At 28.0% G+C, this 19645-nt stretch overlaps 1 protein-coding gene across 1 annotated transcript; it reads right to left on the reverse strand.

The window, feature by feature from the left end:
- Positions 1–241: 241 nt before the first annotated feature.
- LOC107425266 (uncharacterized) lies at positions 242–3402 on the reverse strand. Its single transcript, XM_048478645.2, has 5 exons — positions 3244–3402; positions 2079–3034; positions 1909–1962; positions 1618–1802; positions 242–804 (listed from the first exon to the last, which is right to left on the reverse strand). Exons 2-5 carry the CDS (start codon positions 2875–2877, stop codon positions 715–717), a joined length of 1128 nt encoding a protein of 375 aa, XP_048334602.2. The 5' UTR covers positions 2878–3034; positions 3244–3402; the 3' UTR covers positions 242–714.
- Positions 3403–19645: the final 16243 nt, after the last annotated feature.

Here is a 19645-nt window from a genome sequence, read left to right on the forward strand (position 1 = left end):
TAATCTGGCTTTTCTAATAAACAAGAAAAAAAAAGAAAAAAAAAAAGACTGTCATATATTTTGAATGATCATCCCCTAAAACTTTTCAGATTTAAAGAGTCAGTTTCCAAACTCATTTCTCTTCAACAAAATTTTCCCAATGCTTTGCATATTTAACTTTATCATACAATCTCAATCTATCTCTGACAATGACACTAATAAAACAAGATATTATATTAGACAGTAGGTTATTATATCAGAGAATAGGTTTAGTCCCACTAATGAATCATGTTAACCATTAACTGGAACCACATTATATCAGCATAAGTAAGAAACGAATTAGTAACTCGTTACAACCAATAAAATGTAAGGCTGTAAAATCAAACAGCACAGATCAATGGCACCGGCAAACAAACTCTATTTTGTGAGGGAGAAAATAAAGCCCTTGGAACCAACAAGGTGATATCAAACCAGCCATTGGTTTAATCAATGAGAATACCAAATAGTGATACCAGGAGGACCTAACGCAAAGAAACTGGAGGAAGAAAAGAACAGTTTTATGAAACCTACACATTGATAATACATGAAATTTCACAGACACATTACAGCTTCTAAAAAGGTTGGTAAAAACTTCAAGCAATCTTGTCAACAACAACAAAGTAATATACCAGTTGTGACAAACTACTCAACTCAAGTGACAAGACAATCTTAAGATCACCAGAAGATAGATGTACATTAACGCTTCTCTGTAGGCATTTCATTGATCATCCCTAAATCCATCTTGCAGCTCTCTCTCAAATCTTTTAGTGCAACAAAACTGGCTTGCTGGCAAGCAGAACCCAGAGAAAGAATTTATCAATTATGGTCCAAGAACCAAAAAGAAAACAATTTAGGTTGAAAGAAAGAATGGTTTACATACAATTGATGATATAAAAATCTTTTGAAATAAATCTATTAAATCATAACAGGCCATTGATACTGGTTATGGTGCATTAATTGAAAGGGATTTCTATCGAAATACAGACATCCAACACAACAAACAGAAACAAGATATGCAGGACTTTTATGACAACTTTTATCAAGAGACAGCATTACATGTTGGAACATTCTCGAAGTTTTCTCAAATCTTTTAGTGCAACAAACGCTGGCTTACTAGTAAGCAGAATTCAGAGATTATCATGTTTAAGTTCCACGAGTAAAAATGAAGATGATTTGTATTGAGAAAGGGAAACTGCCAAAATGACAACATAAAGATCAAAAACTATTTGACTAAATTATAAGGAGCCCCGAGTGACTGTCATGAATGATTAGAGGAATGGCTCACTAATACCAGATATGACACACTGGTCAAAGCAGCGACTAACATTCCTAACATCCCACATAGAAAGCAGCCATTAATATAATACATGAATTATCACAAAATGAAATGCCAAATTCCTTTTTCTTTTTTTTTCTTTTTTTTTTTTTTAACTGTTATTCATGATGCAATATACCATTTCTACGATCATTCAAACAACTGAAACAAGGTAGACATGCAAAGCAGCAGAAAGCAAACTAGAAGCATGAAAATCAACTTAAAAGGAACACCATTTAATAAAAAGCTGAATCCTAATTATATGGATCAGAAGTCACACTCACAAGCTGACCGCTTTCATTGGCAAGTATATCCTCCATGCGAAGAAAGAGTGATCTCCACTGACCCGTGAGATCAGCTTCAAGTTTTGTGGATTTGTTTGCATTTTCTTGGCTGTGAATGCTACTCTCCTTTCCTCTGTAACTTTTCTGAACCAATGTGTTAGCTTCCTTTTGACTCTTCTTCAACGCTAAAAAATGAACAAAAAACCATTACAGAATGAGAAAGGAATGGCCAACAAAATAAGTCTCAAGAGGCAAGTAAATTATCACTTTATTCATAACATACTAACTTACAAGCAATGCGACCCTTGATATCCTGGTATTGGAGGTCCGACCAAATGTAAGCAGCTGAAATCAAGTTGTAGAACAGTCAATACGGTAGTAAAAAGTTTGTACAATACAAGCCAGTTTCACACTAACAAACAATCAGGAAAATAACCAACATAACTAGGAATTACAGTTACCTTTCAAGCAAAAGGAACAGGAGCAAGATTTAAGTAAGTCATCACCCGCATTCAAATTGCCATAGACCTCACCCTTGAGTGCTGTGCATCTTCCCAATTCATGAAATTTTGAACTTTGTGACTTAGGCAACCTTGACCACTCTATAGAACCATATTTAGAAGCAGCCAATTCACCAACAGCAACACAATCCTCATTATTCTTGCAAACAAGAGTAGCTAATCCTTCTCGTACCAGATTGCCTTGAGTAACATCAGACGTATTTCTTTCTTCATAATCTTGATAATTTTCTCCTGCACCATAACCATCTTTCTTACACGGTCCTGAGCATGTGGGCATTGAACCGCTAGATAAACAACTATCTCTTGATGCATCACCAACGTCCATCACACTCTGATGTGCACAGCCATCCACCAGATTAGACTTCTTCTTAATTCCTTTGGGTGCGTTCGACATAAAACGCTCAACATTCTGATCCTCCGAGGTATCAGCGTCGCTGGAAGTGGATGAGGATCCATAAGCGTGCGTCTCCTTTGAGAAATTGAAGCCTTTTTCACTTTTATCTTCTCCAAATTTGGTCCGGCATTTGTCTCTCACTAAATTCTCAACCCCTAAACACACTTGCTTCGTGAATTGCGAATCCCCATCTTGAACATCCACATTCTTGCCATACCCATCTTTAGATTCAAGCCCTGAATCGCCGAAGACTATAGAAAACCCTCTTTTCACGGGCCGGTTGGTCAAATCGCCCAGTACAGGACGGGTTTTGCAAAACCCATCCGTAAAATTATTTTTATCCATAGCCGAAATTCACTACCACAAAGATACGGATCTTATCGAAACAATTTGCTATGTTCAACAGCCAGAAACCTAAAAGAACCAGATACCCATTTCACCCAATTTGATTAATTCCGAACCCTCAAATTTCAGAATACCAAAACACCTCGCAAAGAGCTCACTGAAAAAAACAAAAAAAAAAACAAAAAACAAAAAAACAAAAAAAAAAACAAAAACAAAAAAAGAGAAACAACAAGAAGACATGGTATCAAAAACCCAGAAACAAAAACAAATTATCAAGTTAGAAACCCTAGATTGTGAATGGGAAAAAGCAGGGCACAGTTTGAAATATGGAAAAACTGATTGTGATGAGACGAGAGAGATACTGACCTTTGATGAAGACCCTGAATATGATATGATATTTGGGAAGCAACTTTGAGAGGGAAATTAATGGAAGTTCGAGTTTCTGAAACCAAAAAACCTGAGTGAGGGCAAAGAGAGAGAGGCACTTATGGAGGCGGGTGGGTGGGGCAAAACTCGAGCTCATCCAAATTTGTTAAGCGGGAATGCTGTGATTCGAATGTGGACCAGCGTTTTGTTTTTCTTTTAATTTAAAATTTTCAGGTGACAGTTTGGTCTTTTTCTTTTTTTTTTCTTCTTTTTTTTTACATTTAAAAAAAAAAGTAATAATTGGAGCAACGAGCAAGTGTGGATTTTTTATTTTTTTTTTCCTCCTCCTTTTTATCTTATTTATATATGAACGGGTTATGCATTGATACTAATTTTAAATTTGCTTATATTTAAAATCATTTCACTATTTCAATGAACGTTATTAGTAAATATATTTTCTTTCTGAAAGTGTTATTAATAAATCTATTATAAGATTCTTTTAGAATTTTATTAAATAATATAATGTAAATAATTCTTAAAATTCTTTTACACCTAAAATTTAATTGACAAAATAATATGATATGCTTCATTTTAGATAAAAGATCACCAATAAGGTTGGACGAAAATATATTTTTCAGACAACTCATGAGGTTTGAAAAACCACAACTATGAACCAAAAAATATAATTTTTGACCAAGTTGAGTTATAAAAGTCTTTCTTTAATTTTTTTTTTTTTTTTAAGAAAAATCATTCCATTAAAAAATAATAACATATAAATAGTTGGGAGTAGGCATACAGGTGCTCCATCGAGGATTTAAAACCATCTGAAAACAAAGCATAATGAGCAACCTCTCTTTGAGTTGAAAAGATTATTATAAAGACTAAAAGACACTAATAATTTCTTAATATCCTCTATTAAAGGTTAATAACAACTGCAGTTTCAGATTTTTTTTTTTTTTTGTTTTTTTTTAAACAATTCAACTGTGACCTAGTCTGCCATTTGGGATATGCTTATTATATTTATACCCTCAACAATGATTGTTTAAATTACTTTTATGCCCTTTACTTAATTTTTTTCTGAAACAAAACAACGTTCTCTTTTATTTATATACAACCAAAATAATAATTAAATTATAAATTAAGAATTATTATGATATTTATCTTATAAAATGAACATAGATCAATAATTAAATCTGATAAACATGGAGAAACATTCCACACAACAAAATAATATTATTTTTGAATAAAAAATAGATAAATAATAATCCTAACTAAAAAGATGGATAAAAATTTATTATTTCTTTCTTCTTCTTCTTCCTGTTTCCAACCGAAACTTCAGGATTTTTTTTTTTTTGCTCCTTTTTAATCACCAAATTTTTTAGAGAAACTGACCAAAACACAAAAAAAAATTAGAGGAAAAGAAAACTCCATTAGTGTTATTTAAAAATTTATAAATACAAATGAGATAAATCAACAAAATTTAATTATTGAAAAAAAAAAGATAAAATCATTGGTTTTAATATAAAAATATAATTAATTTGAAAGATTTTGACTTATGTTATTTAAACTATGTCAGTTTTAAATTTTTTGGCCAAATGTTAATTTTAATTAGATAAGCCAAAAAAAAAAATTCATAAGATTGTGATAACTATGTTTTTTTTTTTTTTTTGGTTGTTAATAAGCAAAATTTTAATTAGATAAACAACTAAAAAAATAATTTTTAAAAGGAAAAGATAAGATGTAATAATTATTATAAAAATATTACTAGTTTTTCTTTAAAAAATAAAAAAATATAAAACGCAAAATTAAAACATAAAAAGGTTTTTTTGTTTTGGTAAATAACATAAAACCTATATATATATATATATATATATTTTTTTTTGAACAATTTACCTAATTATAATCTACTCAAAATTCTTCCTTTTCTATGATTCTAACTTGTACTCTCGTGGGTACAAATATAGATACTCAACCACTAAAACTAATCCTCTTTGTCCTATATATATATATATATATATATATATATATATATATATATATATATCTTTTTCTCAAAAATCTACATATATAAATATATATACACATCTTAGCCAACAATATGATAACCGTTACCTGAAAATACAAAAAAAAAAAAAAAAATACAAAAAAAAAAGTTTATATATATATATATATATAGATATGATGACAATCAAAACTCATACTTTCCCAAAAAACAAAAAATTGTCAAATTCCAAATCACAGACTAACTGAAGCAACCAAAGAAAAAAAAAAAAAAAAGGAAAAAGATTATTTATTATGCAAGAATATAAAATAATAATAATATATATTTATTTAAAAAAAAAAAAAAGGAAAACCTATTTCCCTTTTTATATTTCTTCTTTCGCAAGCCGCAACCCCCAATTGCCAAATCCCATCCTCCTCCACAGCCAAAATGAACACCTCCTTGGCAACAAAAAGCACCTCTATATTCCCAAGCATGGCGTATTGAGGCTCAATCACTGCCATACAAAGCGGTAGAGTGCAGATATGAAACGAAGCAGTTCATGGATGATTGCACAAGCAACTTTGTTTCAGCTAAGGTCAATGTGCTTCCATGCCATTCAACAGAGCTCAGGTTTGGCGTAGCAGCTGTTGTAAAATAGCTGCCAATTGGTGGCCACTAAAACGTTCGCCATTGTTGGCGGGTTAAAGAGTTTTAAATATGGTTCCTTCGATAATAATTTTGGAATTTGAATTTCAAAAGAGTATTTGAAACATTTAGGCATTGCAATATTGGTGCTTGGTTCGAAAAAAGAGTATTAGGTTTTACAATCAATACAACTACACAAAAGCTTTAGCCTTTACATTTTTTGTTGGATTACTCCAATAAAAAAGTCACACATTCACTTTTGTTTTTTGAACAAAAGTCATGTGCCGTCACATGCTACATCTCCATAATTTAATAAAATACAATATTTACTATATACATATATATATTTTATCAAATGAAAATAGGTCACTAACTCTTTGGGGTTTATAAAGGGGCTTAACATGAGAGAACAAGTTTTTGGTCTAATAGGCTGACTAAAGTATTATAACAAAAGTGAACTTACAAGGCCTTACTGCAAAGGTTAGTAAAACAAGAGTGTCCAGTCACATTACTAGCTATATAGAGTATATAGATTTTATAAGTGAGTTATAAGATTATGACTAGTCCACACATATAAATTTACTAACATTCTTCCACTTGAAGTGCATAATTATAACTTACCTACACTAAATCTCCCAAACATAAGATATTATTTCAACCAAGCACATTGCACACCGACAAGATATAACAATATACTTAATCTAGATAATAAAAATTCAATCAGTAAATCTCTCATAATAAGATACCATAATACCTAAGTATATTGTATGTCGGTAATACCGAAGTATATTGTATGTCGGCCAAACCTAGTTTAGGTAGTAGAAATTTACCTTATCATGTATAATCTTTCAAACACATGATACCATTCATTTAAATACACAGTGTACTGATAAGATACAACCACATACTTAACTAGGTAGTAGGAATTCATGAAGATATATATGGTCAGCATATACATATATACACACACAAAGATCAATATCTAAAGGAGACCTAGAATATAAAGGAGTAATAATATATGTAAAATTTCTCATATATATCATAATGATCCACATGCATATATATATATATATATTGTTCAACAAGGCAATAATCACTAACATATATCATACAAGATGGACATTATTGCAAATTACTAACTCCCACTGACCAACTATAGTCTCAACTGCTCAACAATTCTATGTGGAATACATGTTTCTCAAATATGCTCTCAGACAAATCATTGGTCAATGGATCTGCCACCATATTATAAGTAGAAGCATGCTTAACAATAATAAGGCCTTGAACAATTTTCTTTTTAACTATATAATATTTTACATTGATTTAACTTCCCTTTTTAGAGCTTCTTAAATTATTAGAGAAAGATACAGCTGTAAAATTATCACAGAATATTATGGTAGGCCTTTCAATTAAGTTAACCGCTCCTAAATCACACATAAAATTCCACAACCAAGTTGTAAGAAGTGTTACCACAAAACACACCACATATTTTGCTTCCATGGTTGAGGATGATATAATTAATTCTTGCCAGCACTTCAAGACACAACTCTTTCTGCCATTATAAACACAACCCAATAGTGGACTTTTTATCATCCACACAACTATTATAATCAGCATCACAATAGCCAATCACATCAAGAAACCGGGTGCGTTGATATATCAATTTATAATCCTTAGTATCTTGAAGATACTTGAACACTTTCTTGAATGCTTGTCAATGCAAAGGATCTAGATCACTTAAGTATCTGCCAAGCACACCAACAGTATATGCAATATCAAGTCGTGTGCAAACTTAAGCATACATTACACTGCCAACTACAAAAGAATGTTTAACATCTTTCGTCTTAATTGTCTTTCTATTATTCTTAGAACAATGTTTCTTATAGAGCTTTTCACCATGTGCCACTGGTACATAATTAGGAGAACAAGTAAATATGCAATACTTTTTTAAAATTCTATCAATATAGGCTTTTCTAAGACAACTATAATACATAATTATCCCCATCTTGAAGTATTTCTATGCCCAAAACAAATGAGGCATCTTCGAAATCCTTCATACCAAAGTGGCTAGGTAACATTTATTTTATCACGATTAACAAGTTAGAATTATTGGATCTCAATAGTATGTCATCAATGTAAAATACTAGAAAAATTAAATTACTCCCATTAATCTTGATATATACACACTGATCAACATTGTTCTTCTTAAAAACATTCTTAGTAATAATTTTATCAAACTTAAGATACCATTATCTTGAGACTTGCTTAAGTTCATAAATAGACTTCTTAAGCTTACAAACCAAATTCTCTATTTGGAAGCTAATTGGTTGGACCATATATACATCTTTACATAAATCTCTATTTAAGAAAGTAGTTTTAACATTCATTTGAATCTCTATTTAAGAAAGTAGTTTTGACATTCATTTGACACAATTCCAAGTCATAGGAAGTTACAATTGTTATAATAATTCTAAAAAAATCCCTCGTAGAAACTAGGGAAAAAGTTTCTTTATAATCCATTCCTTTTTTATGGCTAAATTCTTTAGCAACTAGTCTAGCTTTGTAGCTTTCCACTTTATCAATGAAGTCTCGTTTGGTCTTAAAGAGCCACTTGTATCCAATAGATTTGCTACTTTCCGACAACTTAACCAAATCCCATGCATAATTTGATGTCATGGATTTTATTTCACCTTCTGTTACATCTAATCAAAAGTTAGACTGTGAACTACCCATGGCTTTTTCATAGTGATTAGATCTGACTTATCACTTATATCAAACTCATGTTTTTACAAATACATCATATAGTCATCACGTGGGAATGAGACTTATAGCGGATCGTTTTCAACATTCCCTTGAAACTGTGGATAGACATTTCACTTTGACACTAAGGGCAATATGTAGACTTGGAAAAGAATTGATGTCATAAAACTCTCCATTGCCTTCACATATCGTCAATAATCCAAAATATTGTCCATGATTTGAGATAAATACTTGCTTTTGTAAATATAATTTATGAATTTGTTACTCTTAATTACTTTTTTAAAACTAATATTATAATATTTTGGTGTTTTCAAAAATGTACTGGTGTAATTGGTGGCACACACATCAGTGCACAGCTCCTGCTGAAAAGCAAGTTAGCTATAGAGGTAGAAAATCTATAGTGGCTCAAAAATGTTTCATGTGCATGCAATTTCAACACGATGTTTACTTTTGTTTATGCTGGTTGGGAGAGCACTGCAAATGATTCAAGAGTTTTTCTTAATGCAATTACAAGACCTAAGAATAAATTTTTATTACCTAAAGAAGGTAAACATAGAAAAATTTATTGTATTATTTGATTTTTTTTTTTTGGGTATAATACATGATTTCATTTTTACTATCTTTTTAGGTGAATATTATGTTGTTGATTCTGAATTTCTATATTATGTTGGTGATTCTAAATTTCTATGTACCATGGGTTTTCTTCCTCCATTTTGAGGTGAAATGTATCATTTGCAAGAATATTATGGTAGAGGTCGCCAACCAAAAGGACCAAAAAAATTGTTTAATTATAGGCATTCTTCACTTAGAAATGTTATTGAACGTTGTTTTGGTGTGTTGAAACTATGATTTCGAATTTTGAAAATGATGTCACCTTACAAACAAAGTAGACAACCTTTGATAGTTATAACTTGTTGTACACTACATAATTTCATTTGAAAGTGGGCACAAAATGATGTTATGTTTAGACAATGGGAAGAAGAAGAACAAGAGATTGAAGATGAAGAAGCTAGTACAAGTGAATCAAACAATAGTATAGATTTGTCAGACAAAGCAGCAACAGCTATGGCAGCTTATCGAAATCAGCTTTCACAAGTAATGTGGCATGACTATGTTAGTAATGTGTAAAAACTAATAATTTATAGTTGGAGATATTATATTAGACTTATAAAATTTAATTTCCTAATTTGCAACATTTATTTTATTATATAATATCAATCAAGTTTAATAATTAATTGATAAAAAAATAATTGACTGATAATGTGGCACACATGGAGTGGAGAGATATAGTTCTAGAAAGCCAATTATAAACCAATCAAAAATAAATACATACAATCAAAAAAATATATAGCTATATACATACATATATAAAAATACATATATTATAATGTCAATGAATCAATAATAATTGGAAAAAAAAAAGTTCAATGGGAAAAAAGAATGTTATATTATATTTTAATATATATTTTATATATCATATAAAATATGTATATTTTATAGCTGTATATATTATATATAAGGTTTTTTGTATGAAAAAAAAAAAAACCCTTGTATGTACAAAAAAAGAAAAAATGAAAACTGTTTAAAAAAATTTTGAAAATTATTTAGCTAAACATGTTTTTTATTTTTTTATTTTGAAAATTATTTTCAAATACTACTGACCAAATATCCTTTATTTTCATAAAATAAATAAAAATAGCTTTCTATTTTTTATTTTAAAATAATATTTTGAAAACTAAAAATTAAAAAAAAAAAAAAGCCAAACATGCCCTTACTTTTCCAAAGACGTTAATTTTGTCCATATTCAGTGATTAAAAAGCTAAAAATTGTTGGATTTGTTTACACCACTCGAATTAAGCAAACTCAAATATTTATCATTTAACCTCCAAGCACTAAATATGAAATAACAATTTCACCCGCTCCTAAACCTCTATTAGCGTACTAGGATTTCTTCTGACTATTAATTTATTGTCATGATACAGTCTCAAAACAAGATAAAAGTCTATTTTACCTTTATGTGATTATATATATATATATATGTATGTATGTATGTATGTATGTATGTATGTATTACCTTTATGCATAAAGATGACTATTAAAATATTATTTTTTATGCTTTACATTGTATAATAACACTAGGTGTGGCCACGTGCGATGTACGTGGTTTAATGTGAAATTTGAATATCTAATAGTTCATTTTTTGCTCGGAATAGTTGTAATTAAAATAATTTTATGATTGCTATGATATGATAATTTAAAAAATATATATCTATTAATCATTTTTTCAATTTTATATTAATAGGAATGAGAAAATTTATTTGAATAGAATAATCATATAAAACATTTTATCAAGGATGACTTATTTGTAGAAAATAGGACATTCTTTCACAGAGCAAAAAGGTAAAAAAGATAATGAGTAGTAAAAACACAAAATATTTGCATCATAAATGAGGATGTCTTAGCATCATTGGTACTTTTGTAAGATAATTGCAAGATTTAATAGAAATATAATAGGTAATACATAAACTATTTTCTATTACATCTTGCAATTTTGAAAATATCAATGTTATTGCTCCTATTGTAGGATAAATTGAAAACAAAGTATTTTGTAATAGTCTACAAAAAGTTACAGTTTTCTACCATCCTAATATAAATGAAAAAAATGTCCCATGATGGCGAATTAAGTATTCTTTTTTGTCCTATCATACAGGAGAGGATTTTATAGTTTTTGTGATCTCTTCTCAGCGTCATTTGGTTGTGAAAGGTCTACACTGCTTGTCATTTTTGCCTCACTTTCACGACCTCATTATCTTCGTTAACCTGATCAAATATTACTAATTATGATCTCCCTTATTTCCAAATATAACATATTCGAAAAGTTGTAAAATACATGCATTAATATATTAAACAAAAGTCTATGTAATTTTATAGTTTTAAAAAAGAAAATCTCTGTGTATTGAGTTATTTTTGTTAATTAGATATGGTACAAGAGTGAAACGAATGAAATAATTTCTTCCTAAAATGAGTTGCACCTATATATGTTGACCTGGTAACGTTTATGTTTTGTTAAAGAATGGTGTTAGATATAAATAGTATAACATTTTGAATCTTGAATTCCATATAATCCAACCTAATAGAACTTACTCGTATAAATATTAATGAATATTCCATCACTGACAATTATAATTTATTTTAATTTTCGGATTGAAGAGAAGGAAACCAATTAATATTAATTACTCTAAACTAAAAAAAAAATAGTGAAGAGTTGTCAATAATATTAATATGAACTATGCTATTTACATTCTGATCATCTCTATCAACCAATAACAATGTACTAACAGAACAACTCAACAAAATTAAAACCTTGTAAAAAAAATTTAAAACTTGAAAAAACATATCGAACAAAGTAACAAACATATATATAAGCTTACCAAACTTCCCAACTAACAAAAGCCAAGCCAAATTTATGTTGTAGAAGCAACAAAAACCTAAAAGAAACTATTTACAGAGAAACATGAGTAAAAGAACGTAATTACAAACAAAAAAAAGGGTAAAGAAAAACAATCACACTTGCCACTTAAAAAAAAAAAAATTCATAATGTTCTAATATCCAACAAAAATTTAAGTAAAAGCAATACAACAACATCTAGACCACATGATAAATAAATTACAAAGCTAACAAGTCAATTTTCATGGATTCACAGTTCAAGTTTTTCTTTGTTATCATTTTTTTTTAAATCTTTGTTAGGGGTAGCCAAAACCAGTTTAACCATCTAATTAATACCCAAAAAAAAAAAAGGTAGAGAAAATACAAAGGCAAAAATTGTAGAAAAGATTGAAAAGTATAAAATGATGATTTGATAAGTGAGGATAGGACTAATTAAGAAATGTAAGCAATTACACATTTCTACATAATCAAGTATATATATCTTGACTCGATTAATTTTTCAGAGAAAATGAAGTCAACAATTACAGAAACACATTTGTGCATTATAAGTATAAGAAAGGCTGTCCAAGTTGCATACATATGCAATTCAGTGAATCTTTTGAGAGAGAGAATGAAAGAGGGCAAGGTAGAGGTTAGAAATAAATAGGTGATTCTCAAGAACTATATGGAGGGCGGGTTTCTTAAGGAAGATTATATGCATGTGACCTCTGAAGGTACTTTAAGGTTAAGCTTCCACATGCTTACACTGACGTTCTTGTGAAGAACCTCTACTTGTCCTACAATCCCTTTCAGCGACTTATTATGCAAAGCCAATAGATTGGTCAACCAAATTATACCCCTGCCTCTGTATGTTTCCCTATTTTTATTTTTATTTTCTTTCTTACATGTTCAAGCTATATATTACCAATTATTAAATTTAAACAATAATATTGTGGTTATTTATTTTACATATATATACACACATATATATTTGGAGACAGAATAGTTTAATTTTGATAATATTAATTAATATTGAAAACTACTTAATCATTGCACATATATGCACATGCAGCTGTTAAGTGGGTTCTAAGTGTCTAGAGTGTTGGATGCTGGACATCCAGACTACAAAGATGGTGACTTATTTTGGGGAACAACAAGGTGGGAAGAATATAGCCTTATCGAGAGACTTGAAAACCTCATCAAGATCCACCATACTAATGTGCCTCTTTCTTACTTTGTTGGAATTCTTGAAATTCTTGGTACATGCTCAATTTCTTCCATTTCCATTCATTAATTATTAATTATTTAGTTTTCCAAATCAATTAGCTATTAATATATAATATATATTATGGATTACTGGTATATATATAGGTATGCCCAGCTTGTCTGCTCATGTTGGATTCTCCAAGGAGTTTAATCTTAAGAAAGAAGAAAAGATGTTCATATTAGATGCATCTGGTGCAGTGGGTCAACTTGTTGGTCAATTCACTAAATTATCAGGCAGCTAGTTTTTTGGTTACTTCAAGTCTTAAACTAATCATCTTTTCCAATTATATATATATATAAAAAAAAAAGTGATTATTTTACTAATTTCTTTATATGTATCTATATGAATCAGCTCCCGAGTAGAGCTTGATTTGTCGAAAGAAAAAGAGTAACAATTACAATCAAATGTCCTTTGACCCTCGGAAAATTGGAAGAGGCAGTTCTCAGGTTGGTTTACAATTATGGTTCACGTAGTTTGTTAAATTGTTGGTTGACAAATAAAACAATTCACAACAAACACTAAAATCCATTTCCTTGTTCACTAAGACAATTTCACAAACACATACTCTTCAAACACAGAACCCATCACTTTTTTACTTTATTTTTCAGGTCATAGATTTCTGGCAGCACAAATTACTTTCTCTAGTAATTTTTAACCATTTACAGTTCAATTGATAATTTATTCAGATAAAATGAAGTTCTACAGCAATAAAAAGAAAGCCTTGATTGATCATAATCATAAAACAGCCAAAAGCTAAATCAATAACAGTTAAAAAAGGAAAAAGGGATGAGAAATTAAAGAAGAAATAATAGTCATCGTCAAACAAAGGAAATAAGCCAGAAAATTTTCGGACCGATAGAAGCTTTTGTTGGAAAATGATTCAAATCTCTTCGTCGGAGAAATTAGATGCCAAACCCATTTATATATATTGGCCAAGTCCTTGACGAATTCAAAGTCATAGATGCGGAAATGTCATTTATATGTCTGCCAATGGGGAGATGAGGGATGCCTTTGATGAGAATAGTAGTTTGAAGAAGACCTTTGAACAATGTTGTTTTTTTATTAAAAAAAACTTACACATCTCTTTATTTATTCTCGTGTTTCTTTGCACCCGTGACTTTTCCTATTGATTATTTTTACACACAACAGTAGCAATAGTTTCCAACAGCTACCAACAGTATCAACAGCTACTAACAGCTACCAACAACGATGACAAGCTCATGGCAACAGCAACCAACAGTGTCAACAGCTACCGTGTCTTATCAACCTTTTCACGGAGTCGAGGAAGGAAAAAATTTTAGTGATTTCCTACTACTTCCTGTCTAGAAGAGACCAGTTGTTTAGATTATGTTGGGAGTGAGCAATCATCCCTTGACACATGAAAATAAAGGGGGTAAAAACGCATGGGAGAATGCCGTTTCTGAACCAAAATAAATAGTAAAAAAGGATCAAAAACCGCTTCTCTTTTCTCCTCTATAGTATAGACAAAGGATATACTAAAGATATGTTATTTATTAGCTTTTTTTATGTAAAGCGCTACCATTTTTTAATATATGAAAATAGAAAAATAAAATGGTTTAAATTTTATTTTGATACCTGACGGTGAAATATACTTTTTATAAGTCTTATAAGTCTAACTTACGTAAAAAAATAAAAAAAAGTTATATATTTCTAACTCAGGTTAATTTTATTGGTATTAAGTGATTATTTTTTAAACCAAAAAGGGATAAGCAATGAGTTTTCAAATTGGAGAGCAAATTATACTTTTGTTAAACCTTGGTGAAGTTTATGATATTTTTCATTGACTTAATTAAAAATGATATAATCATAATGTTATATGCATCAATTTTATTTATCAATTGATGTAGCTAATTATGTTTCAGTATGTAAATGATTGAAAAGAAATATAAACTAAATACAAGGGGGGGGCGCGGGGGACTTATATGCAATTGTTGTACAAGTAATATGGTGCAAAGGGACCATCAAAATTGTAATATCAATAAATATTTTTGTGTAAGTCACATGCTTTATTATGATTCATACAAAGGTGGAGATAATGTTGGGACAACAAGGACAATTACCCACACTAAATATCTACTTTATATGTATTATTTATTAATATTTTTATAATTTTACACTTTGGCCCCATAAATAACTATTTGTCATGTAGGTCACAATTGTCTTTTGACTAAAAGAAATATTTTTTGTAATTTTATAATTCTATCCTCACATTTAAACTTTTTTAATATTCATTAAGCTGTTGTTTATTCAAATAAATTTTCAATTTCCTAGGTTTAGGTACCATCTCGCTTGCTTTTTTAATCCCATTATCATTCTCCTTTTTTGTTTTTTTGTTTTTTTCCCCTGCACTACAAATGACAGTTTCTTTGTTTGTTAAGTTTCTTTCTATTTTATAATACTATTAAAAGAGAAAATAAAAATTTAGAACTCTAACTAAGATGATGCTTTTGTAATTTTTCCAAATGTTAGGGTTGTTTATTAAGCAAGTTGATGGTTACTGTATTTTACTTGCTCTCGAACGAATTGATACTGCTTTTAAAGGTTTGTCCTTCACAATAGTGGCTCTAAATGGATGTATACTACAGTTTTTAGATCATTTTATTTAATCTTATTTTTCATATATATGGATGATCTATAAGAGTTGGCATTTATGAAGAAAAAAGGATCAATGCTGCCAATCTTTGTGATCTCTCAGGTATTTCTCCTATTTTATTTTCATTTTGCATTTTATACATATCTTAATTCCTATAATATTTTAACAAGTGCATGTTTTTTCTTTTGTTTATTTTAACTGATAATAGAAAATAATCTTGTATGTCTTTTTTTCGACTGGAAGAAAATCAAATAAAAAAATAAAGAAAGTGTGGATTTCTAACTAACATCTGTATATATATATGTAAAAAAGAGTGGGTTCATTTTTGGTGGTTGTTGTTTGGCTTTGCTCATCTTACTTTTTTTTTTGCCCTTTCCCAAAACAACGTCATTTTGGTTTATGTCTATTTTATTTGAAAATTTTTTTAGTCATTTAACCAATTTATCCATTTTTATTGTTGAAGAAACAAACTTTAATGGGGGCATAATTTTCATTTTCATTTGGAAAGATGATAGCATGTGTTTTCTTCCTTATAATGGGGTTGATAAATTACTTATAAAATGAAATAGTTATGGCTTGTCATATATGGATATGGTTATGAGAGAGGATATAAGGTTCAGGGCAAACAAAATCGAAGATGTAACAAATATGAAAGTAAAAACAATTCCTTGATGGCTATGTTTAAGTCTAGAAGCATTTAAGTCTAGAAGCAAAGATAATTTGCTAGAATTAGTTCGGAATTATATGTGTCTTGGCTTGCAACATTCTTTGATTCCATTATTATTCAAAATTACGCATCAGCTCTCATGTACTGTTTGGAATAATCACTAGATATGTGGTTCAACCCAAAAAGCGAGAATAATCATAAGGCATGTGGTTCTACCCAAAAAACAGATGTTAACACTTAAATATGCCAAGTCGTACATCTCTTTTGCTGTCATTGAAAAGTTTTTCCATTCTAGCTTAAGTCAAGATTTAAAATATTGGTATGGTACAAAATCAAATGTTATAAAACTTAAAAATATCAAAAATTATCAAATACCAATAAAATTTTATAAAAATTTATATAAAAAATTATTATTGAAATTTTAGGATATTCTTATTCAATTAATACTTTATCAATCTAACTATAAAACATATAAAAATATTGATAGATATTGGTGTTATGGTAAATTTAACGGATATTACCATAATATTCTCTTACATGTATATTTAACCTCTTTTGACTTGATTTGGATCATTATATTTGTTAAATAATATTTTAAAAAATTAATAAAAATTAAAATTTTATGGATATTTTTATAATTCTATGAAAATTATAATAGAAATTTTAGAAATATCAACTTATATTATGAAATTTTGATTCCGTTCTCGTATGTGTGTTGAAGGTTTTTTCCAGTCAATCCGATTGAAACCAAACCAAGCTACTAATTAATATTTTTTAAAAATATTATTTAAAAAAATAATAATATATTTTTTGTTTATATTTTTATATTGTCATGTTATGATATTTCTATTTTATTTTTCACAATACAACACGTATCTGCTTATTTATTATATCTTATTATAAGATATATATATATATATATATATATATATTAGCTTCAATATTCATACATAAAGTTTTAATTTATAATACAAGTTTGTATATTAAATTTTAAAGATCTCATCAAATTTTAAAATTTTTATATTAATGGAAATATCAGAGGTTTAAAATATAAAAATATTAAAATTTATTGAATATAAACAAAAACTCATAAAAAATTGTGAAAATTGGTGGATATTTATTTAAAAATTTGTAAATTTTTATTGAAATTTTAAAATTAATTTATTTAATCAATTAATTATCAATTTAACTATAAAAATTACAAAAATATTGAATAAATATTATATTTTTGTAATTATTTAATTTATAATAAGCGTTAATAGTCAAAACTATTATATTATTAATTAAAATATACAAAAGAGTACATTTTTATAAATCATTTATTAAATAAGATATGTAAAATAATTATTATAATTACATTATATTTTATACGTGTTATCTCAATAGAACATATAATTTATTGGTGGTTAAAAATTATTGGTGTTTTCATTATTTTCATTTTGATTTATTGTGATATGTGTAATATGAGAAATAATTATTTAAAATGCATTTCCTTGATAATTTTACAAGTAATTGTTAATATGCTAATCATATGAATCTTGTTTTAGATGTGGTTGTTCTTGATGATAATTATTATATAATATTGATTAACTCTATGTATAACTATTATTCTTTGATGGTTGAATTTGTAAATGATGTATTTACTGTATATTTTTTAATTTCCGTTTATATTCTAATTTTTATTACTTTAGAATATGTATACAAATATAAAATTTATTATTGTAAAATATATATGTATATATTATAATGGATTCATAGATTCGTGACTTATGAGATTAATTTTTCTCTTAAAAGGACATAGATAGATTTGTTTGGTGTTATTTTGAATATTATTTGTTAAATGAGATTTTTTTTTTGTTTGCTTAATTATTGGAAGCCAATTAAAAGGTTGAAAAAAATTTCTATCAATAATGTTAATTTGGTGAAAAATTTTACTAAATATCAATAATATTTATAAATTTTTATAATAACAAATTAAATTTTAAAAAAATAAATAAATTTTGTAGATATTTTTAAAATTTTGATGAGAACACTAGATGTAATATAAAAGTGTAAAAACCTTTAAACAGTTTAAGCATGAAAATGTTTATATCTATATATATATATATATATATATAGTTTTGATATGATTAATAATTTATAGAGAAAAATTGTAAATGATATTTATTTACAATATTAAATCATAAAAATTATGTAGATCTAATGACTATGATACTATTCTTTACTGTCTATCTCTATAAATTGCTTAACATATCATTTCATATAACTTCTGCATATATATATATATATATATGTTTTATTATGTGTTCAACTAAATAACAATAATGTTTTTTTTTTAATCTATATGTTTTTAAAAATTAAAAATATTTTGAATGGGGTAAAACAAAACTCTTAATTTGTTGACTAAACGGATTTCTAGAATATTTGACTTTTAATGAGTCTATAGATATTAAAATCTTTTTTAGGTGAATGAGTCTATAGACATTAAATCAGCTTTTAGATATAGAGGTGAAACTGATTTTTTTTTTCTTTTCTTTTTCAGTGTCAATTAATAATTAGGAAGATAAATCATTCTAATGCATGGAGACGTGCAAATATTATTATATTGTTTAATTTGTTTTTATTTGAGAAAACGTTATCCATATGGTTTATTATAAAATAAAATTAAAAATTATAAAAAAAAAAAAAAAAAACGCATCGCTTACCTGTCCCTTTATCCACTCCCTTATCCACGTTCTCCATTTTCCATCACGTTTAAAAGAAGGAAAGTTCATTTTATTTTTTCTCTCACTTTTTTATTTTTTTTGATATGCATTCATTTTTTGTCTTTCTCCTAAAACTTTACTATATGATAGTATCATTTCATTTAAAAAATATTATTATTTTAATTAAATTTTTTACGAGCATCTCTTCCTAACTTGCCACTATTTTCCACTTAAACAAAACAAGTTTACCATAATCTCCTCCTGTTATTGTTATCATTATTATTATTATTATGATTTGGTAATTAATCTCCCTTTGAATTTGATAATCTCCAA

The sequence above is a fragment of the Ziziphus jujuba genome, chromosome 7, assembly GCF_031755915.1.
Source record: "Ziziphus jujuba cultivar Dongzao chromosome 7, ASM3175591v1".
NCBI classification, from domain to species: Eukaryota; Viridiplantae; Streptophyta; class Magnoliopsida; order Rosales; family Rhamnaceae; genus Ziziphus; species Ziziphus jujuba.

Bases quoted from the DNA above. Each gene is read 5' to 3' on its own strand.
- LOC107425266 (XM_048478645.2), bottom strand. From the start codon at position 2,877: ATGGATAAAAATAATTTTACGGATGGGTTTTGCAAAACCCGTCCTGTA. The intron at 1,803-1,908 runs GTAAGTTAGTAT...TTCATTTTTTAG, and splicing joins TATCAAGGGTCGCATTGCTT to CGTTGAAGAAGAGTCAAAAG. The intron at 805-1,617 runs GTGAGTGTGACT...TCTGCTTGCCAG, and splicing joins CCAATGAAAGCGGTCAGCTT to CAAGCCAGTTTTGTTGCACT.